Source organism: Sinocyclocheilus grahami, unplaced genomic scaffold, assembly GCF_001515645.1.
Source record: "Sinocyclocheilus grahami isolate Dianchi unplaced genomic scaffold, SAMN03320097.WGS_v1.1 scaffold1294.1, whole genome shotgun sequence".
NCBI lineage: Eukaryota > Metazoa > Chordata > Actinopteri > Cypriniformes > Cyprinidae > Sinocyclocheilus > Sinocyclocheilus grahami.
The window spans coordinates 116,088-139,312 of record NW_015506473.1 but is presented as its reverse complement, the minus strand read 5'-3'; the positions used below and the strand labels follow the sequence as shown (position 1 = coordinate 139,312).

Sequence of the window (23,225 nt, the reverse complement as noted above, 5' to 3'; positions counted from 1 at the left end):
ATGTTAGACCAGTTTATGTGTTTATGTAGGATGTTAGACCAGTTTATGTGTTTATGTAGTATGTTGGACTAGTTTAAGTGTTTATGTAGTTAATAAAACCTTACTTGTATCACACTTGACGTGGTTCATTGTTGCTTATAACTGGATTCCCTTAATCATGCAGATTTACGCTACAAGCTTTTGTAGAATTGTACAGTAAGAAAGTTAATTCCCTTAACCAGGAAATTAACGTTCTTAGAATTGACAAGACAGTTGACCCTGAGAGGTCAGCTAAATATCTACAGCGGATCTAAAATATGAATAATTAATTATAACTAGTTATGGTTAATTATTCATATTTCCCATGAGTTGATTCGTTACACTTGTGTAACCATGGTTCCCTGAGGGGAACGAGACACTGCGTACTCTAGTTTTTTGTGCCATGCTGCGGACACAAGCTTCAGACGAAGAAGTGAATGATGTGCGCTACCGGTGCCTATTTTGTACTAGTCGTGGTGGTAGTGACGTCATGGCTGTCGCCGGCCAAACAAGTTGGTGTTTTTTCAATGTAGGCTTCAGACACGGGTCACGACGAGGCGTTCCCCATAGCGACCCCTAGAGGACGCAGTGTCTCGTTCCCCTCAGGGAACCATGGTTACACAAATAACCCAAGACGTTTCTTCAGTTGCTGAAAAACTGAAACCTATTAGGATTATACACCGCACGTTTAAGTCCGTTTTCTGTTTTCTTAGCCATACATTGTCCAAAGTTAAAATATTTAAACACAGCACAATCAAATGAAATTCATAGCACATTCTGAGAACTTTCCCTTGTCGTCATGGCAACACAAGCAGCAAAATCTGGGCCAACAAGTGTGAGTCTCTAGATAAGAAATTATCCTAAAATTATCTCTAATAGTTTTTAAAAAAAGCAGTGTCACTGGGTGTTATTGTCACCCATTTCTTTGTCTATATTTATAAGTATATGTATTTTTCCCAATATAGAATAAATAAATGTGACCATCTTCATTTCCACTTTTCCTTTGAAGAGAGGTTTTCTTGGATCTGAGTAATTTGTCACATCTGTTTAAACTGGCTTGCAAGTATGAGTAGTACAAACTTTCTTTTTCAAAAGAATATTTGTCAATGCAACACAAAGATCAAGTTCCCTTTCAGTCGGTCACTCTCGACGTCACGTCGGAGGACCGACGAATTGGGATCTCGCTTAGAGGGACCAATCTACTTAGCTGTGCCATGGAGCTGGTCGCAGGGCAGCCGCCCCGCCCATCCAGACCCCCGCCAAACCTGGTGGCAAGCGAGAGAGTAAGAGGCCTCCTTCCTTCAGGGAACGAGGGTTACATACGTAACCGAGACGATCTTCCTTGCTATAGTTCAGATTCATGGCTTTATTTGCTATTAAATATTTATAATAATGTTTCATATTTTGACTCATCACTGATTTTTTTTTTCTTTTTCTTTTCTTTCTTTCTTTTTTTGTGCATTATTCATCTTCTTCATTCTGTCTAAAACCATTACCATAATGGCAACCAGTTATAGCAGAATAAATGGGTGGACAAAGAAACCACGCTTCACAAGCACTCATCTCATCTCACACTGTGCAACCCGGACAAAACTGCTTTTTAAATGGCTGCATGCATTTTAGCACAGTTTGTTTGCTTAATCATGTCATTTGGATATTCTTAAAAGGGTGGACAGCGTGGGAGGAGAAGTGACAAAACGTCCATCAGCCAGATGGTTGGAATATTTATCACTAAACACTACAAGAGAACATCAACCATGTAAAAGTCATGTATGAAGAGTGATGTTTTCAATCTGGCAGTTTTGCAGTTACGGTTCAGTACAGTCAATTTTTTAAAATAGGTTTTGAAAACACAAAGCTGATTAAAGGTGACCGGAGAATGACAGGCAGTAAAAAAAAAAATATAAATTATGCATGTTTCTTTGACTAGCATGAATCAAAGACAAGCCTGCCCAGAAGCATTTGAATTAAGAGGTCCACAGGTTGATGTTGGAACTTGATCCTCACTAGACACAAAGTATTCAGCTCACTTTAAGAGTCTGCCTTTATTTTCAACAGTGGCAGACTCAATAGCGTGCATTGTAATAGCACAGAGGTCCTGAGCATTAAGGCCATGTTGCACATAGAATGGTTAAAATAAACCGACTGGTAAATGCTTTGAAGAAACCAAATTTAAAGTGTAGCATAGCCGTAAATCATCAGCCTGATATATAATTTCAGCGGTTTTGTATTACATTAGCTAGGCCTATTTATCAGTTTCATTGCATTTACTTTCTCGGTGGCACAGCCTGGATCTTGCAAATCTTCAGTGAAGGATTTGACAGATGGATTCAAACTGATAACTTGTAAGTCACTGTGAACTATTCATTATGAAAACACACTTCTAGGTTATACAAGTAATTTGTACTGAATTAATTAGTATGGAATGAACTGAAAATACCTGCTCTGCTCCACTCAATCCACTGCAGGAGTTTTGCCACTGTAGCCTGCAAATGGTAGTCATTTCAATTGGAACAGCTGATCACACGAATTTGCTGCATTGACCAACAGAAAACTGATGGAATTGCAAGCATCTTTTCTGAGACTGTTTGATGAGTATTGACAACAAACAATGAATCCTTCTTTTTTTTGTGATAACACCTTTACGACGATTCACAAAACAGATTTTGTTTTTCGTGGTTGCGCTGCCTTTTCATTATTTTTCTTCTTAAACATGCGCTTGATGGATGTTTTTGACCATTGTGTTGCATCTCACTGCTTTTCAGCTTCTTGTGTATACATGTCGAAGTTTAACGTTTAAAAATGTGCCTCAAAGCCCTTTGCCCTTTTCCATTTCTCAGAGTTGCGTCTCACATTTACAGTCTTTAACCCACAATTTGGCAGTTTACATTAAATACACTTTCTGCTCAGGTGTCAGACAACAATGTAGTATGCTTGAGAATATATTAGTCTATTTTTAACAGTGTTTCAGTCAGCGACAGTGGATATCACCCTTACATATTTCAAATCAGCAACAAAATCTGAAATTAACTGCCCCATAAATGTTGTTCCTTATACTCAAATAGAGTTAAAAAGGCTTATTTTTCAGACTAGACCAGCCAATGTGCATGTACAGTCATAAGAGCGTCGGCAGCTGCAGTGATGCAATGACTTTACTAATCAGCGATTGGCTCTTTCACTTAGAAGGAGGTGCATATTCCACCATATTGGCGTTGCAGTTTCTCCCATTCATAAGTAATAGAAGTGAACCGTCTTTGTATATCTATAGTCTTTGATGTCGGCTACTGTGTACAGTCTGTTCCAATACGAGACCATTACTGTTGCATCCCTGTGATGTTCAATGACAGGAAATCAAAGCTTCTCTCTTCACTCAGACACCCAAGTTTTTTAACAAATGCACTCTAAACTACATTCAGCTGCTTCTTGTACTGCTTTGTGGCTTATAATGACAGAGATAATGATTGTGACATTTCGAACTTGCAGAGAATAGAACCCCATTCATTGGCTAATTGCTCTCCTTACCTCGAGTCAGTAAATGACTGGCTTAATTAGGCAGCATTTCCTTGTGTCTGCTCATCACTGGAACGCTGTCTGGGTTCAGAGGTTAGAAACCGACAGACAGCTCCCTTCCTCCAGCTCTTACATCTAGTGAGATAATATTCTGCAAAGGTGTGCAATAAGCTCCTTTACATCCAGTCATTTTCACGGCGTAAAGCTTCTCTAAACAGCTATTTATCTGCACCGCAAGACCTGTCAGTGTGTAGCAAACACATTGATTGCATAATAACTGCAGAATAAGATCACGTCTGTGGCATAATGGTCAACAAGCTTAATCATTCTTACTAAACCATCATTCCTGTCCCTTGTTAAATATAATCAATACCATAATTTATGCAATGCAAAAGAGCAAACGATCATGCTTCACGCACACTAATGATACACAAGCACAGATCTGATTTGAGTCTACTTCACTTTTTAGGCTTTTAATCGTTATTTTTGTGTGTGTGTGCAATGTCTGTTTTTTTCATTTAAATGTCTATTATCTTTTGTCATCTTCATCAATGAGATATTGAGGGAGATAATCGTGACACAGCTGCATTGTAATTCAGCTTTGAGCATTACTGTTGTCACTAGCCTTTATTTTTGTCATTGAGGAATCAATCTGACACGTACACAATAACAATATGTCATTTGATGCTTCAAATTACAAGAAGTGTCTGATATACATGTGTGTCAGTGTGCATAGGCTGGGTGAATACGCTCATACAGAGCAATGGGATAAGCCTCCATTTGGTGATTCAATGTATGTGCGTCACTGTGAAAAAAAATCACACCGCTTGAGAGGGCTTGAAGCTTACATAAAAATACTAGGCTGTGTGTCATTTCAGATGCACCTAACAGATGTGCCATCAGGTTGGTTTCACAGGATGTTCATTGACTGAAAGTGTGAGATTGAAATTGAAGATTATTTATTTGCCATGTGTGGATGTGTGTGAATTGGGATGTTGTTTTATAGACTTGCTTGACTGCAAAAAACAACAACAGTCTGTTTGTACAAATAACAGTAGGTGTGTGCGGAAAATGCAGGCAGTAAGGCAATGTAGCGAACTTTAAATTATGTAAACAAAGCATTACAGTTGCATAAAATGTATATTGTGCAAGCTATGCTAGAGGCCAGGCAAAGCCTTGAGGGTATCATAATGAAAAAAATAGCTTGTGTGAACGAAATAATGTGGGGGGGGGGAAATCAATGTATAAAATTCAAAAGAAAGATCATGTTATCGTGGTGAAAACAGCAGGAGAGTGTGCACTATAGCAAAGTGGAATGCATTAATGCACAGAAAAAAAATCAATCAAAATCTGAATGTATGAGATGCTTATTTTCTTTCTTTCTGTTTATAATGCATATTTCCTGGGGGAAGAAAGTTTTGAATCCTGGTTTTTAATGTTGTGATTCAGATTCTAGTGTCGTAGTGTTTTCACACCTTATTGAGATCAGGTTTATTACCAGGTTTATTATTGTTAACTAAAACTATAAAATAAAATAAAATAAAAATCATTAACTGACTGTGTGAGTTAAAATATAGAAAATATAAAAATTGTAACTTATTTTATTTCAGATAGTTGCCAAGGCAACATTTGTCATTTTTGCTTAGTCCAAGTTCAAGTAATAAAACAAAAATAAAACTTACAAACTCTATACAAACATATTTGAAATAAATAAAAATGACTAAAACACAAAAATCTTTAACTAAAATTAAAATGAATACAGAAAATATATTTTAAGAAATCTAATTTATTCTATTAACTAAAACTATATCAATGATACTAACAGTACACTGATGTGTTGGAGGCTTGGAGCACATGGCTGAATGTTATTGTGAAGTTATTGTGTTATTGTGAAGTTCAATCCGTCTTTTTGTCGCAGAAGTAATGTTTCGAAATTATGCATTTAGAACCACTGGATTCATAAAAAATATAAAATCAATTATTAAATATAAAAAATTATATGTATATAAAATTATAAAATAACCTTCAGACTTTTGGTATTTTAGTTTGGTTTTATGTAGCACTGTATGTTAGCCATAAATTGAATATGCATATGCCTTCAGAAACTGTCTGCATACTGAGAATTCTAAAGCTAGTTCTTTTTAAACACTTCACCGAACTAAGAGCACTGTTTCATCATGGCTAACAATTAGCAATTAGGCTAATTACTGTTGTGCTTTGTGTGCTGTGGTTTAAAGGTTTGTAACCACAGTAGGAGTGCAAAATATCAGCACATTATAGCCTATTCATTCATATTTTGTACTGCGAGATAGTCTTGCATTTTCAAAACTATATTAACTTGAATATTGATTAACTTGCTGAAAGAATGATCATAGTTTGTGCAGATCATAATATGTGTATGTATGTATTGTACAGTGATTTATGGTCTAAACAAATTGACACTTGATTTCCGATGTAACAAATTTTGAGAAGAAGAAAAAAAATACACCAACTCAGACTACACTCCACATAGTGCATCCTTGACATCCCTCAGGACTTCATGACTCACTGAGTATTTTCTCCGGTAGGTTTCATCTCCTTCTGAGAGATTGATTAAAAAAAAGAACAGAGCTCTATAGCAGCATCTGCTCTAAAGAGACAGCTGCCTTCCTGTAAGGATTTCATCAAGAACAATGACATGAAACATGAAAGCTACACACAATACATATCATGAATTCACTTCATTTTGTCCCAGTTTTCACTACTATTTCCGCTATAGGTTCTGTTGTGAATTTAGACAATGGTAAACTATTAATATCAGTGACATCAAACCTGACAATGCAGACAGCCCACACAGCTTTTTCTTTTGGAGAGCTATGGGCTCATCTCCAGAATAATAATGGAGCAAGGAGGCAGGGTGAAGCTCTGTACACTGGCCCTTGCCCTCCCACTCATTAAGCCAGGGGAAATGGAGGCTCTCTTTAAACTCCACAGCACTCAATGTAAACAGTGACCTGTCTCACGGAGTACTGTAATAAGTGGAGGATGGCTGAATACAAAGCAACAGTTCTGGTCTTTTCAGAGAAACTAAAGCATAAAAAAATTAGTTTTTTTTTCTGTGATAAGAAAATTGTAGACTTGCTGAAAATGCCTTTTGTTCCCCCATATGCCATATTTATTTTATTCATGAACGTTTCAGTACACTGATACAGTAAACTGTTTGAATCTGAGGTTAGATGATCTGGTACCCTATTTGGGGTTCGAAGCTACAACTTTTGGATTAACAAATAAGCTCATAACTGCTAAGCTGCACACTAAGTGAATAACAATGATTATATGGTTACAATGGTGCCTGTCAAGGGGTGGGATCTATTAGACAGCACCTGAACAGTCAGTTTTTGAATTTCATGTATTGGAAGCAGGAAAAATGGCAAGCGAAAAGATCTGAGTGACTTTGACAAGGGCCAAATAGTGATGGCTAAATAACTAGGTCAGAACATATCCAAAACGGCAAGTTTTGTGAGGTGTTCCCGGTATGCAATACCTACAAAAAGTGGTGCAAGGAAGGACAACCGCTGAACCGGTGTCAGGCTCATGGGTGCCCAAGTCTCATTTCTTAGATCTGGTGGATGGATGGATGTGTGTGCGTCGTTTACCTGGGGAACAGATGGCAGCAGGATGCATTATGGGAGGAAGACAGGCAGGAGGAGGCAGTGTTATGTTCTGGGCAATGATTTGTTGGGAAACCTTGGATCCTGGCATTCATGTGGATGCTACTTTGACATGTACTGTACCACCGACCTTTGCAGAACTCATGTGATTGTTGCAGACCCCGTTATGGCAATGGTGTTTTTTTTTGTTTTGTTCATGCGTCTTGAGTAGTTCTTTAAAAATTAAAGTTTCCTGATGTTTCATTATTGGCACTTCATGTCAGGATTCAGAAAATGTTATAATTGCAAGCACAGTTTTTTTGTTCCCTGTCTCACACACTTGTTAGCTCTTGATTAGTTAATTTCCCTGACCTGCTCCCTGATGAGTTTCGTTTTGTTTTGTGCCAATTTCATTCTGTTAGTTGCCTGTGTGTCTGTGATGCATGTCATCTGTAGGAGCAAAGAGAACTTTTAATTCTCGTTATTTTGTCTGCAGTGTTTCTATACACAGTGTCTCCTCCTCGTCTTTCTCCTAATATAGAGCATCATAACCATATATGGCCATATATTGCAACTTCATTATAAGTTTAAGATGAAAATACCTGATTTTACTGTTTTACACTCTCATTTCATCAGCCTTTTTTGTATCTCATTCATGGTGAGGGCTTTCAATTCTACAAACTTCTACTTCTACTTCTACTATCAATTGTGTGTGCTGCTTCATATTTTTGTGAAAAGTTCAAAAGAACAGCATTTATTTGAAATATAAATCTTTTGTAACATTATAAATGTCTTTACTATTACTTTTGATCAGTTGAATTTGACTTGTATTAAAACACACACACACACACACACACACACACACACACACACCGATTCAGTATTAACCCTCAAATTAACAATAGAGCAGATGGCCAATCACTGTGTGATATTAACAGACGTGCAATCAAGCACGATAATGATAATTCACAAAGCTATAATGAACCATTAGCAGGAATCCAATCAATATTAGACAATTTAGTCAACATATTAAAGAATATAACAAAATACAACAATTGCACCCAAAATGCATTGGTTTATTCATGGTATTATTACAACTAACTTCCATTAGTCCATCGTATGCACAAGACGGATGCTCATATCAGCAATTTAAAATACCCAAAATCTAGTTGACAGACCTGGATCTCACACCAGCATGACTGGGCATCCACATCCCAGACATATGACACACTTTTGGAGGGTATTAACCCTTATATCCTGGTGTGTGAAGACCCCATCCCCACTAAACCACTGAGAGACCATCTGCTGGCCACCGTCTATATATATATATATATATATATATATAATTATTTAGCCTAATTATAACGGTATTTAAAAAAACGGTTTTAAACAACAAAACTAGTGTTTTTACAATTTCTTTATGAAATGTGAGTAATGTTTCCCATGCAAAGCTCGCCCCCACAATGCTAGGGGGTCCTTGCCTGGGATAAATGTTGTTAATTAATTTATCTCAACTTGAGGTGTATTAAGCAAATTGGAGTATTTCAGAATATATAAACAGACTAAACCGTGTTGTTTTGTGAAATCCCTTGAAGGGTAGTTCACTTGAAAGATAGATAGGGAGTTTGAACCTTTCATAGTTTGTGAAATGCACAAAATGTTTCACAGCATTATGTTTTCATGTTTTTATGTTAATAAGTTGTGGATGGAGGCCTGTATGATCTTGTGCTGCTGATTTGGGTCCTTCAAATCAGCATGTTTAATTCTGAATTCACTGAAGCAACACTAGACTATTAGGCTATATAGTTTTTCGGGGAACTATGGGGATAAAAGGCTACTTCTGTAAAATCCCCATTGGTTCTATTTGGAAATAAATAAATAAGACATTCAATAAAGGAATGCAAGTAGATTTCTGTAGTAAGATTCTTTAGAGAATCTAATAAAATACACTTGTTGTGCGCCAAGCCAAGCCAAGACCTGCCGAGTGTAACCGTCCTGAAATTCAAAAAAAATATATATATATATATATATATATTCTTTTGATTTGTAGTCAGTGGATTCATCCCTTTGTGGCCATTTCCAAAATATGACGGAATTAGCATTCCTTCAGGATTTTGCAATGCAAGTACAGCAGACGAGATAAAACCATAATACAGGGGTCCATTCCCCTTATGGTTGAATTGACAATTTAGTTAGAAAAAGTTTGTAAATATTGACAGATGCTTACAGCGTCACAGCTGCATCCCCTGCGCTCGACTGCAGACTACATCTGGTGCAGTTAGGGTGCAATTGTTTTTTTGCCTCATGGACTCTGTGAAGGGAATCTGTTCAGACAGACGGCAAAAGCACTCAGTGCACTTCTGTCACGATGAGGAATGACTGCACATATTTGAACAAGCCTGAATTCATGTTGCGCCCAGAGAAAAACAACACCTTTAACTCAAACCCACCTGCACCTGTGATCTCCCCAACATCACCGTCATCAATTGCTTACAGCGTCACAGCTGCATCCCCTGCGCTCGACTGCAGACTACATCTGGTGCAGTTAGGGTGCAATTGTTTTTTTGCCTCATGGACTCTGTGAAGGGAATCTGTTCAGACAGACGGCAAAAGCACTCAGTGAACTTCTGTCACGATGAGGAATGACTGCACATATTTGAACAAGCCTGAATTCATGTTGCGCCCAGAGAAAAACAACACCTTTAACTCAAACCCACCTGCACCTGTGATCTCCCCAACATCACCGTCATCAATCTGTCTCAACGCAGTCCAAAAAACCACCTCTGTTTCACTTCTGTAAAGTAAACATGTGGCAGCATGCAGTTTTCCAGTAGGCCTATGTCTATATACCAGAAATATAGAGATGTCTTTAATGATGCTCAAAAATTAAATCACCAATTAAAAAAAAAAACCATAACTGATCGGAATATGGGTTAGTGTAATTATCTATAATTGTCTCTCTGTAAGTGAGGTCTGGTGTAATTTTTATAATGACCCTGAACGAAATGGCATGGAGATCTGACGAGCTAGCACTTAGCTTTTGAGTGTTAATGCATCGGTTACATCATGTGAACGCTTTGGCTTCATAATGGAAGTGATTACCTAGATTCTAGATTTTAAGAAAGAAATCTATTAATCTATTATTTTATTTTTAATGTTTGGAGAGCACAATAACGGCAAGATTGATGCAGTGCTGCCAGCATCTAAAAAACAAAAATGCATATTAATGCCATTTATGTCTCAGCATTTCATATTGTGACTCATCTCACAGATGTCAGTATCTTTATTGGAAACATTAATCATTTACTAAGTCTGGTTCAACTGTTCAACTGACTAATCTGCTGAAATGCTTTCAAAAATGAATTGATTGGTAGTTATTTAGTTTGTTTTAAACCTACTATTTTTAAAATATTTTTATTAACATGTTATTAATGTAGAGTGCAAAAATAAACATTTGATAAATATGATTTATACATTTTATAAATCATTTAATAAATAAAATTTTATTTTTTTTAAAAATTAATAGAGTGCGTAAAAATATTCTAAACCTTGTCTTTACCCAAATACACTTTATTTGTCAACTCAGAAATTTCAAAACTGTTTTATGGAGTTTTTGTCTACGGAAAGACTTTCATCAGCTAAACAATCAGTATGTTGTTAAACAACAGTACAATCCACTGAATGCACTGTACTTCTATCCCTCACTGCCACATTTCCATTCCTGTCAAAAAATACAGTCTATAGCATGAAGTGGAAAGGTTGTTGTCAGACTTGTCACAATGATGTAAAATGAAAAAAAAAAATTCTGGATCATTCAAAATGGCAAAAATGTAATTATGTATCAAACAAAATGGCAAACCTGCAGGGAATCACTAATTGTAAAAACGAAGAAACAATCATTTATTGGTGCATCAGCTCTTATAAGATGTCTTGTATCCATATCTACATTGAACCACATTTATCCACGCAGAGTAGCAGAGCTCCCATTTTGCACCCAAAATCTCAAAAGTCTCTAATGTGACCACACCTTTACACTGCTTATGTATAACATCCCCTCTTAAAATAAAATGTATAATGAAGACTAAAGTGTGCAATGCTCTGGTTAGAGGTGTGATCAATAGAGAGTGAAATAAACACTTTAAAATAATTTATTTCAAAAGACATCAACATTGATTGACAGATTAACATGATAGCTAAATCAAATATTTACACGAAGCACCACTTGCCAAAACGGCACAACTGCCCATCTAAGAAGCACATGAATCAGAAAAACAACGACAACATAACAGCCATCAGATGTGTTGACTTAAGGACGTAGAAGCTTTATATGCTGGACTCAGAAATCCACTAGACATGTGCAGCTCACTGGTACATTGTTGGTGCTTGTGTGCGGATTGAGGCAGATTACAGTTGGTCAGTGCCACCTCACATTAAGACAGGCAGCAGCTGGTCTCTTTGAAAACTCCTCCCTGTGGATTGAGAAGAGAAGTAGAGATCAAGTATTTAATCACTGTAGTAGCATCATTCACAGACATAATGAACATAACAAAACCTGATTGATGGTGACATGACCTAAATGAAAGACTGAAGTTTGGCTGGTTAGCCCTGGTGGTGTTACTGTAAATAATTTAAATGTTTACATGCAACTCAGTGTTTGATTATTAAATAAATTGATTATTTTATTATTAAATAAACTTTACTGTTTTTGGTCAAAATGTTAGCTTCAGTGTTTTGCAATAAAATTCATTTTGGTATTATTCATATTAACAAGATGACAATTAAACAAATATTAAGCCAAGTGTTAATTAAAATTCACATTTTAAAGAGACCATTGCAGCAAAATAGTAAAAGTACACATGCTTGCTTCTGGAATCATCTTTTCTCTAATCTGAAATTATAAGACATGCAAACGCAGGCCAGCTTAATAGCACACCCCTGCATAGCACAATCCCGCAAATAATTTTAATTGATAGGCAAACATATTTTGTTCTCTTAAGAGTTTCTTGTTTAATTAACAGTCTCTCTGTAAATACTGCAATGTTACTGCATTCCCAGAAGCACACCCAGATGTTACCGCTCACCCACGATGTGTCAGATGTTGATACTTAATGTTGATAGTCAATACAGACCATTTAATAGAGCCGGCACCCAAAAGATTAGACATAAACAGAGACGCCACTAGGGCCATGTACCTAGATGAGGTCCTGTTAGCATAGTATGCTACTGACTGCTAAGGTTTCTGGCTACCTGTTGTCTCTGCTGCTGTCGCCTGTATTCTTCTTCACTAGCAGCGAGAGCCTGAGCTAAGGCTAGATCCTCCTGCTCCTGAGGGCTGAAATGTACAAAGTTAGATACTAGCATTGATTTCAGATTTCAATACAGTAAAACAGTTTTTTTTAAATGGAACACTTTCAATACTAAATATAATGTTCAAATATAATTGTAAAATCTGATGGTTTATTATTAGGGCAGAAGAGGTCAGAAATACCTTAGAGTAGGTTGGCTTGCCTGAGCTGATTCAGCCAGTGACATTTCTAATGCTCTCTGGAGGGCCTGTTCCTCCGTCTGTGAAATAAAACACAATTCATGGTTTAAAAATAGTCAAACTAGGTTGACATTGTATTTAAAATCTAAAAAATAAACAACGTACCAGCCCGACTTGAAATGACGCTGATGGAGGAATTACATTCTGCGCTGTTGGAGACACCATCGGAGAAGACGCAGCATTTATCCTTTGTGCACAGTGGGGCAACAGAGAGTAACAAGTACCTGAGAAAACACTCAAATGTCTTATATACACTACCATTCAAAAGTCTGGGATCAATACGATTTTTTTTTTTATGAAATGAATGTTTTTATTAAGACATGACGCATTAAATCGATCAGAAGTGACAGTAAAGACATTTACAATGTTACAAAAGATTTCTGTTTAAAATAAATGCTTTACGTTTGAACTTACTGTTCAAAAAAAGATTTCAACAAGAATATTTAACTGCACATGTGGGGCAACAGAGAGTAACAAGTACCTGAGAAAACACTCAAATGTCTTATATACACTACCATTCAAAAGTCTGGGATCAATACGATTTTTTTTTTATGAAATGAATGTTTTTATTAAGACATGACGCATTAAATCGATCAGAAGTGACAGTAAAGACATTTACAATGTTACAAAAGATTTCTGTTTAAAATAAATGCTTTTCGTTTGAACTTACTGTTCAAAAAAAGATTTCAACAAGAATATTTAACTGCACAACTGTTTTCAACATTAATAATAATAAATGTCTCTTGAGCAGAAAATCTGCATATTAGAATGATTTCTGAAGGATCATGTAATGTTTGCCACTGCATGAATAAATTGTTTTCTATTTGAACATTTAAAAATATAATTATTTGAAATTGTAAGATCATTACACAATATTACTGTTATTACTGTATTTGATCAAATGCATAAAGCCTTGGTGAGAAGAGACTTCTTTCAAAAACATTAAAAATAAAAATAGCAATCCCAAACTTCTGACTGTTAATGTACATTCAAATAACCCCTCCCCCCCAAAAAAATGTGCTTACCTACTGCTCTGAGGTCTGTTTCCAGTTACTCCATTGGACATGGTCCTAGAGTTCCCTCTAGTGGATAACGCCACAGCATTACTGGAAGAGGAGGTTTGAGCTCTCATTAAAGCAGCATGCCTGCAAAACAAGCCCCACCATTATTAGTGGACTAGTCTTCCAGAGAGCTTAACTTAGCAGTATGAAAACAAAACTATCGTACTAACCCTGATTTGGAGACTGGTTTGCCGTCAGTCTTACAGTCATGGTCGAGTGGATGTCTATGTTTGAGACAGTAGTTCAAGTGGCACTGGTCACATGTCACCCGGATCATTTCCTTCTGCTTACAGCCACCTTTGGAGCATTTATTTGTAAAGATCTGTGGGGTGAGTAAAAACCAAGTCGGTATTCATTTCACAGAGACATCATTTTCTCTCCTTCCTTTTTGTGGCCGGCCTACCTTTCGTTTCCTCTGAGCAGGGTCAGATTTGCAGTCTCTGTCTATGTGTTCCCCAACTTTGATGTCAGGCATTTCCCCTCTTCTAATGGGAATGGGGGTGTTGCACAACGGACATACAGGAACCTGGATATCCTGCACAAGGAAGCAAACATGTATAAGCCACAACCTGTGTGTTTTAAACATTGGTTAAAATATACGAGGCAAGATTATTCTTTATTAGAGACAATTATGCCCACCTTCTTATATGATGAAGTGCACTTGTGATTTGCATAAGTTATGTGGTCTTTGCAGAAAATTTCTTCACAGGCATCACATTTCATTGGAAGAAAATCTGTAGTGTACACACAGGACGGTGGAAGTTTTATTTATCTACTAATGCTGAATCACTATGAGCACAGCAACATTATAAAACCAGCTTAGTGACCTATATGGGTTTCCTAGTGGCTGATGGCTGTTGTAAATAATTGATCCACTAAAATGTATACACAAATATACACTAAATGTTGAAATCACACAACAGAAATAAGAGTATAATTATCAGACAGTGTTTTTAATCTCAAATTGGCCAAATATTGCAAAATTAATCGACCTGGCTGAAACATTAGTTCCATGACTAGATTGTGGTTACATACAAAAAAATAAAAAAGTTCAGAAAACAGGAAATGCCACACCTAATGAGATTTAATGCATTTGCCATTCAACATGTGATCAGGCGGAGTTAGTGCGCATACACAAACATTAATAATTCACAGGCTGTACAGGGCTTTACAATAAGGATGACTAACGGTGGAAAAAGCGAGACCAACTTGTCATAGGCTTAGAAGTATTAATTTAAATAGGCTGGAAATGGTCAACAAATCACTACATTTTCAGCATCATGTCTATCATAAGTTTTTGTTACACACGCTCCAGTACTTGATTCTGATTGGTCAATCACAGCACTTCTGAAAATGGCAGATGCCCAGAGCAACACTGTATAACTGACCGCTCATCCAGAAAAAAAAAATCAATATTCATATTCCTTTATTTATTTAGGCTATTTGATTGGCAGCTGTGTAATAAGCAGGATAGTGCTGTATTATTGTTCATTTTGCTAAAAAAAAAAACAAGCAGTTCACCATACATTATTTTATTTTTTTTCCCCCATAACTGTCATGGAGTTACATTATGGCTATAATTTCAACTACTATTGCAAATGTAAAAGCTAGCTAATATACACTTTTTTTTGTCAAATTTATTTTTTGAAAAAGAAACATTGAATGACATATTTTGTTCTGGCATATACACGACCATTCGAAAGTTGGTTGTTAAGACTTTTTTAAACTTTTTTTTTTTTTTTAAACGTTTTTGAAAGAAAAACATTCAAACATCTTATGAATTTTTTGAAAAAAACATTGAATGACATATTTTGTTCTGGCATATACACGACCATTCGAAAGTTGGTTGTTAAGACTTTTTTAAACTTTTTTTTTTTTTTAAACGTTTTTGAAAGAAAAACATTCAAACATCTTATGCTCAGCAAAGCTGCATTCATTTGATCTAAAATACAGTGAAAAATGTAACATTGTGAAGTCTTAAAACAATTTTAAATAACTTTTCAATTTGAATATACTTTAAAATATCATTTATTCCTGCAATATCAAAGCTGAATTTTCAGCACCATTACTCAAGTCTTCAGTGTCACATGATCCTTCAGAAATCATTCTAATATGCTGATTTCAATGTTGAAAACAGTTTCTCTGCTTAATAGTTTTGTGGAAACCATGATACATTTTCTTTTTCAGGATTCTTTGAATGTTCAAAAGAACAGCAATCAGAATAGAAATCTTTTGTAACATTATAAAAGTCTTTACGGTCACTAGCATTTATCCTACCTTAATAAAAGTATTAATTTCTTCCCAAATAATCAAATCAATAACTAAAATAAATCTGACCCCAAACTTTTGAACAGTAGTGTACTTTGTTAAAAACACTGTGTAGCCTACATTGTTGTGTATCTTTTTAGAGTCCAGTGAAAATGCTGACAAGCAAAGTAAAAATCTGACAATCTGACAAATCCGACCAAGCCAATAGAAAAACAACTTTATTGAGCCCTGCTCTACGTGACATTGTTTCATCAGACATGACATGCATACCGAGACGCTTGCAGCTCTTCTCCGAGCAGTGCTCCCCGAGATCTGGAAACTCCATGGCACAGCGGTGAAAGAGCTCAGCTGCTGGACTGCAAACAGGAAATCAAAGCCTGTTGTCATATATCAATCAAACAAGCTGCCAATCCAAACATCATGCATCCACACAACGAGTAAAACATGCTTTAAATGCGGAAGGCCTGGCAAGAGTTGAGATGATCTTGTTTACTATATTAAGCGGAGGCTATTACGTTACGTAACTGTCGTGGCTTCACTATGAGCACCGACCAACTAAAGCTGAATCACACAGAATAATATGCGAACATCTCAATAGATGGTTGTTATGAACTCTAATGTAAGGGGGAGGCGCAGCGAACGATAAACGAACTCTTGCTTGTCATTAAAATGTGATACAATAAACCTGACCAAACGCCTGTTATCGAGTCTAAATAATGCGAGTTAATAAGCATAGAGAAACCAGGAATGACTGGTTGTCGTCTGTTTTGCGTTACAAACGAACATGTTAACCGAGGTATATTAATTGACAAAACAGTAAATGTGTATCTTACCGAAATTGTGCGCAAATCCTCTTTGGGATAACGTTAGTTAAAGCTTTTAGCTTCGAGCCAAGCGCAGCGGCGGTGTTTGGGGTTTTGTAGTTAGTCGTCTGCTGTTTTTTTGAGATGTCATCGCCCTGGAGGTGTGAATCTGCTACAGGAGATAGTTTTTTTCAAAATAAAAGTACTCGAGGTTACTTTATAAATTGTATTCGGCAGTTTATGGCAAGGTTTTCCACAGCAGCAAGCATCAGGTAAGTTTTATTTCTGCTGCGTTTTCCTCCCAAATCGCCAAGCAACACGCTGAAACGTTCAATACGTGCCATTTGTCTCAGACAGCCCTTTATTGATGTTGCCATTCGAGGAGAAAGTGTGGAACAGAACTCACGACACACTGTATCCTTGTCTTAAATTTAACATATGCTTTCCCTCATTCAAATGACTGTGACTTCTAAACGAAAAATATTTATTATTGATTTGTTTTTGTTATTAGGACAATTTTATATTCATCAAACTAAATGAAGTAACTCAACACCCAATTTTGCTCATTTTCAAACAGCCTTTCAATTTGATTTATTTCGAATCTGTACATTTTTTTTTTAACATTTTTTTAAAAATCGAAAAGTTCAAAGAACTGTGAATTCTGTAATTCTGAAAGTTCAATAATAAAAAAAAAAGACAACGTGAAATGCAATACATTCACCACGTTGCTTTTCTTTACTGTGCTATCCTGATTTTCGGTAGATGGGGATTTGTTTCTCTTCCATACTAAGGGACATATAAATAATCCACAATTATAAATACCGAATATTGTAAATCCAATAAACCTAATGTACACTAAACATTCATATATCATTATAGACCTGTTCTGAGTGCTAACTGTATGTATGAGCCCAACCAAAGGAACACAATTCTTATCTTTTAAAAATATATACACAAAAAAATAGTACATAAGAATTGTTTAATTTTTGGCTCAAATAACTAATCTGCGCTATTACACCAAGGGAACAGAAAAACACAAATTAGCACTGACTGTTTTACAAGTGAAAAGCATCTTTGCAAAATTGTGCTTTCGGTACTGCTGTTTGAAGCGTTCCTTATCGTTTCTGGCTTCAGACAGCATTTGTCACGCCCCGACTAGTTACGTTCTTGCTGACGCAATCACGTTCTTGCTGGAGATTTCCAGAAAATACCACCAGAGGCCGTGATTCATCTTTTTTTTTTTAAGTTAAAAACAAACAAAAAAACAAATCACTACCATAGAGATCTCAAATATTTGAATGCGACATATGAAATTGCGCTTTGTGTAAATAACTACAGTACGTTCTTGAGAATGTTTTCTTAAGAAGAGGATTTTAATATATAAGAAAAATGACAACTAAAAATATACAGGAATTAATACAAAATAATATGCATGAGAAATTATCATGTTTAAATGTAAGTTATGTAATTCTTTCAATATGTATGTTTATATAACTGTGCTTAATTGTTTTGTATAACAATTTTTAGATTGTACAGCACTTTGGTCAGCAGCTGCTGTTTTAAATGTGCTCTAGTATTAAGTGTAATTCAGATAACTCATATTGTAATAATTAATGTACTGTTAACATCAAGGAATAGCGAAACATGGTTCAGATATATATCCTAATCTGTTCACAAATATATTGTGACGTAAATACAATAAATACTGAATTATCAGTTGGTGGCTAATCTTGCAGATGTAGATTATTGTCTCCAGTCCCCAGTGCTGGAAAGCTAAATGTCACAATGACAGTGCTGAAAATGACTCTGGAACATTGTGGTTGTAGGCTATGAGTCATCTCGTATGACCAATAAGGGCTGTGTTTTCTCTTTTTGACTCTTGCCAGATAATACATCACACCAGCTATCAGAGGAGGACTGGGATCACCTGTCAGCATTTTGACAACATGGAGAAGAGGTGTTAGAAAAAGGGACTCTGATTGCTGCAGATCTGTTTGTTCTAATGCTTCCTGTAACAAAAGAGAAGGTACAGGCAAATTACCATCAGAAAGGTCAATAAGGTCAAGGGTAAAAGAGACTTTAGCATCGCTAGCTATGACAGGATTCGGTCTTGAGAACAGCTTTGACAATAGCAGTCTTTAAAGAAATCAATGAGTTCTGAGTTCTTTAATGAAACATCTCAAACTGGAATTGGAAAATATTCTGTGCCATTTATTGCGCTTTGTCTGTATAATTTCACCAAGTCAAGTCAAGTCACCTTTATTTATATAGCGCTTTTAACAATACAGATTGTGTCAAAGCAACTGAACCGCATTAATTAGGAAAATAGTGTCAATAATGCAAAATGACAATAGTAAACACTAATTTTTCAGTTAAAGACAGTTCATCATTGAATTCAGTGATGTCAACATCCAGCTCAGTTTAAATAATATCTTTGCAATTATGTCAATGATATCGCCGGAACTGAAGTGTCCCCAACTAAGCAAGCCAGAGGCGACAGCGGCAAGGAACCAAAACTCCATCGGTGACAGAATGGAGAAAAAACCTTGGGAGAAACCAGGCTCAGTCGGGGGGCCAGTTCTCCTCTGACCAGACGAACCAGCAGTACGGAAAAATCAATTTAAGACGTAATAAAACAGACGACGAATAATATTAACAGCAATTATTATATGATGCAATCAAACTTATAGCAAAATGTGGTAGTTCTGTAAGTTGTTTCAGGGTTGGCATCATCTGAGGTCCTCTGAGGGGTTGCATCATCTCTTCTCAGGTGTTCTGGATCCAGACTGAAGCTTGTGTGAATCCTAGTTACCACGGGATGTTAATCCCGTGGCAAAAGACAGAGAAACAAATACAAACATAATTAGCGTAGCTGCTGTTCCAACCAAGCAAAAATGATTTGTTTAACTAACGAATAATAATGTGCATTTGATTAGATATAACTGCAGTAAAAGATTATGACTGCAGTAAAAGATTATGAGATCCATTGTTTGAATGCTTGGCCAAAGAGATGTGTCTTTAATCTAGATTTAAACAGAGAGAGTGTGTCTGAACCCCGAACGTTATCAGGAAGGCTATTCCAGAGTTTGGGAGCCAAATGCGAAAAGCTCTACCTCCTTTAGTGGACTTTGCTATCCTAGGTACTACCAAAAGTCCAGAGTTTTGCGACCTTAGGGAGCGTGATGGATTGTAGCGTGGTAGAAGACTAGTTAGGTATGCAGGAGCTAACCCATTAAGGGCCTTATAGGCAAGTAATAATATTTTGTAACTGATACGGGACTTAATAGGTAGCCAGTGCAGAGACTGTAAAATTGGCGTAATATGATCATATTTTCTTGACCTGGTAAGGTCTACATTTTGGACTACCTGTAGCATGTTTATTGCAGATGCAGGACAACCACCTAGCAGTGCATTACAATAGTCCAGTCTAGAGGTCATGAATGCATGAACTAGCTTTTCTGCATCAGAAACAGGTATCATGTTTCGTAACTTGGCAATGTTTCTAAGATGGAAGAATGCTGTTTTTGTAACATGGGAAATATGATTTTCAAAAGACAAGTTGCTATCTAATATAACACCCAGATTTTTGACTGTAGAGGAAGTAACCTTACATCCGTCTAGTTGCAAATTGTAATCCACAAGATTCGTTGTACTGTCTTTTGGTCCAATAAGTAATATCTCTGTCTTATCCGAATTTAATAGGAGAAAATTATTGGTCATCCAATCTTTTACATTTTTAACGCACTCTGTTAGCTTAGATAATTTAGAAGTTTCATCTGGTCTTGTTGAGATATATAGTTGAGTATCATCGGCATAACAGTGGAAACTAATCCCGTATTTTCTAATTATATTACCAAGGGGCAACATGTATATCGAAAATAGCAGAGGACCTAGGACAGATCCTTGTGGCACTCCATATTTTACTGGTGATATTTGAGATGACTCCCCATTTAAATGAACAATGTGGTAGCGATCGGACAGGTAGGATCTAAACCATCTTAAAGCCTGCCCTTGAATACCTGTATAGTTTTGTAATCGATCTATGAGTATGTCATGATCTATAGTATCGAATGCAGCACTAAGATCAAGTAAAACTAGCAATGAGACACAGCCTTGGTCTGACGGAAAAAACCTGACTGAAATTCTTCATAAAGATCATTTTTTTTGCAGGAAGGAGCACAATTGAGCAGACACAACTTTTTCTAAAATTTTAGACATAAAAGGAAGATTTGAGATGGGTCTGTAATTAGCCAGTTCACTAGGATCTAGTTGTGGTTTCTTAATAAGAGGCTTAATAACCGCCAGCTTGAATGTTTTTGGGACGTGACCTAAAGACAACGATGAGTTAATAATATTGAGAAGCGGCTCTTCTGCTACACCACAAGGTGGCAGTAATGTTGTGTCTTTTTCTATTTGAGTGAGCCTCACTAAATTGAATTCAAATGTAAGACTTCTAATAATTATTTTTCATTATGGTTTCAATGTTACTATCAATTTATGCTATGGAATCGCAGGCAGTAAATTGTCAGTAGTTTGTGTTGTTTTAAATTAATTACGTCTCTATACATGAACACAGATCATTCAATTAAATAAGGGCATTATGTTTTACGATCTGTCATGCAAGATTTGGCATTTTGTTCTATGTCTGCATCTATAACCCTGAGAGAATCAATACAAAGTTTTACCACATTTGCTTGGTATGATTTACTAAAAGGCTTGAATGCCTTTTGATAACTTATCCCAAGAACACTTTACAGTTACAAAACAGCACCAACTGAGAAAGTCTAGTCAGGATTTTAAAAAGATGATTTTACTTTAGATCTCCTGATTTAAATCTTGTGATTTTACTTTTAATCTAACAGCCATATTTATGTTTTGTATGTTGCTTTACACTCTTAAAAATGAAGGTTCTTTTTTGACATTGATGGTTCCATGGAATGTTCATTGAAGCTTTCCAATGGACAACAGGATTTTTTTTATAATGGGAAAGGGTTCTTTTTTTTTTTTTAAGAAGTGTTCACTGAAAGATTCCTTCGGGAAACAAAAATCGTTCTTCTATGGCTATGCCCAAACCAGGGCCCAGGGCCAAAAATAAGTGAATTTATTTAACAAATAATTTAAAATAAAAAAAACCTGCTTTTTACATTTTAATATATATATATATATATATATATATATAGCCTGCCCTTGGATACCTGTATAGTTTTGTCATCGATCTATGAGTATGTCATGATCTATAGTATCGAATGCAGCACTAAGATCAAGTAAAACTAGCAATGAGATACAGCCTTGGTCTGACGCAAGAAGCAAGTCATTTGTAATTTTAACAAGTGCAGTTTCTGTGCTATGGTGGGGCCTGAAACCTGACTGAAATTCTTCATAGAGATCATTTTTTTGCAGGAAGGAGCACAATTGAGCAGACACAACTTTTTCTAAAATTTTAGACATAAAAGGAAGATTTGAGATGGGTCTGTAATTAGCCAGTTCACTAGGATCTAGTTGTGGTTTCTTAATAAGAGGCTTAATAACCGCCAGCTTGAATGTTTTTGGGACGTGACCTAAAGACAACGATGAGTTAATAATATTGAGAAGCGGCTCTTCTGCTACACCACAAGGTGGCAGTAATGTTGTGTCTTTTTCTATTTGAGTGAGCCTCACTAAATTGAATTCAAATGTAAGACTTCTAATAATTATTTTTCATTATGGTTTCAATGTTACTATCAATTTATGCTATGGAATCGCAGGCAGTAAATTGTCAGTAGTTTGTGTTGTTTTAAATTAATTACGTCTCTATACATGAACACAGATCATTCAATTAAATAAGGGCATTATGTTTTACGATCTGTCATGCAAGATTTGGCATTTTGTTCTATGTCTGCATCTATAACCCTGAGAGAATCAATACAAAGTTTTACCACATTTGCTTGGTATGATTTACTAAAAGGCTTGAATGCCTTTTGATAACTTATCCCAAGAACACTTTACAGTTACAAAACAGCACCAACTGAGAAAGTCTAGTCAGGATTTTAAAAAGATGATTTTACTTTAGATCTCCTGATTTAAATCTTGTGATTTTACTTTTAATCTAACAGCCATATTTATGTTTTGTATGTTGCTTTACACTCTTAAAAATGAAGGTTCTTTTTTGACATTGATGGTTCCATGGAATGTTCATTGAAGCTTTCCAATGGACAACAGGATTTTTTTTATAATGGGAAAGGGTTCTTTTTTTTTTTTTAAGAAGTGTTCACTGAAAGATTCCTTCGGGAAACAAAAATCGTTCTTCTATGGCTATGCCCAAACCAGGGTCCAGGGCCAAAAATAAGTGAATTTATTTAACAAATAATTTAAAATAAAAAAAACCTGCTTTTTACATTTTAATATATATATA

General features: G+C 36.0%; 2 protein-coding genes across 5 annotated transcripts in view; one reads left to right on the top strand and one right to left on the bottom strand.

Annotated features, from left to right (window-relative positions):
• Positions 1-10,777: 10,777 nt before the first annotated feature.
• LOC107568938 (AN1-type zinc finger protein 2A-like) lies at positions 10,778-16,995 on the bottom strand. 4 transcript variants are annotated; one of them, XM_016254933.1, is made up of 10 exons: positions 16,865-16,995; positions 16,302-16,387; positions 14,403-14,497; positions 14,167-14,298; positions 13,934-14,085; positions 13,732-13,847; positions 12,808-12,926; positions 12,646-12,722; positions 12,350-12,489; positions 10,778-11,626 (listed from the first exon to the last, which is right to left on the bottom strand). In XM_016254933.1, the coding sequence occupies exons 2-9, from the start codon at positions 16,354-16,356 to the stop codon at positions 12,378-12,380; spliced, it is 858 nt and encodes a 285-aa protein (XP_016110419.1). In that variant the 5' UTR covers positions 16,357-16,387; positions 16,865-16,995; the 3' UTR covers positions 10,778-11,626; positions 12,350-12,377. The 4 variants fall into 4 exon arrangements, with proteins under 4 accessions (XP_016110419.1, XP_016110418.1, XP_016110422.1 ...); XM_016254932.1 differs by having other exon boundaries at positions 12,405-12,489; positions 16,865-16,986; XM_016254936.1 differs by having other exon boundaries at positions 12,405-12,489; positions 12,808-12,889; positions 13,728-13,847; positions 16,865-16,984.
• A 62-nt stretch (positions 16,996-17,057) lies between these two features.
• LOC107568937 (homeobox protein unc-4 homolog) overlaps positions 17,058-23,225 on the top strand; it is a 24,867-nt gene continuing 18,699 nt past the window's right edge. The window contains exons 1-2 of the mRNA XM_016254931.1: positions 17,058-17,106; positions 18,721-18,860. The gene's annotated coding sequence lies outside the window, so the exon portion shown is untranslated. The remainder of the gene's footprint in view (positions 17,107-18,720; positions 18,861-23,225) is intronic.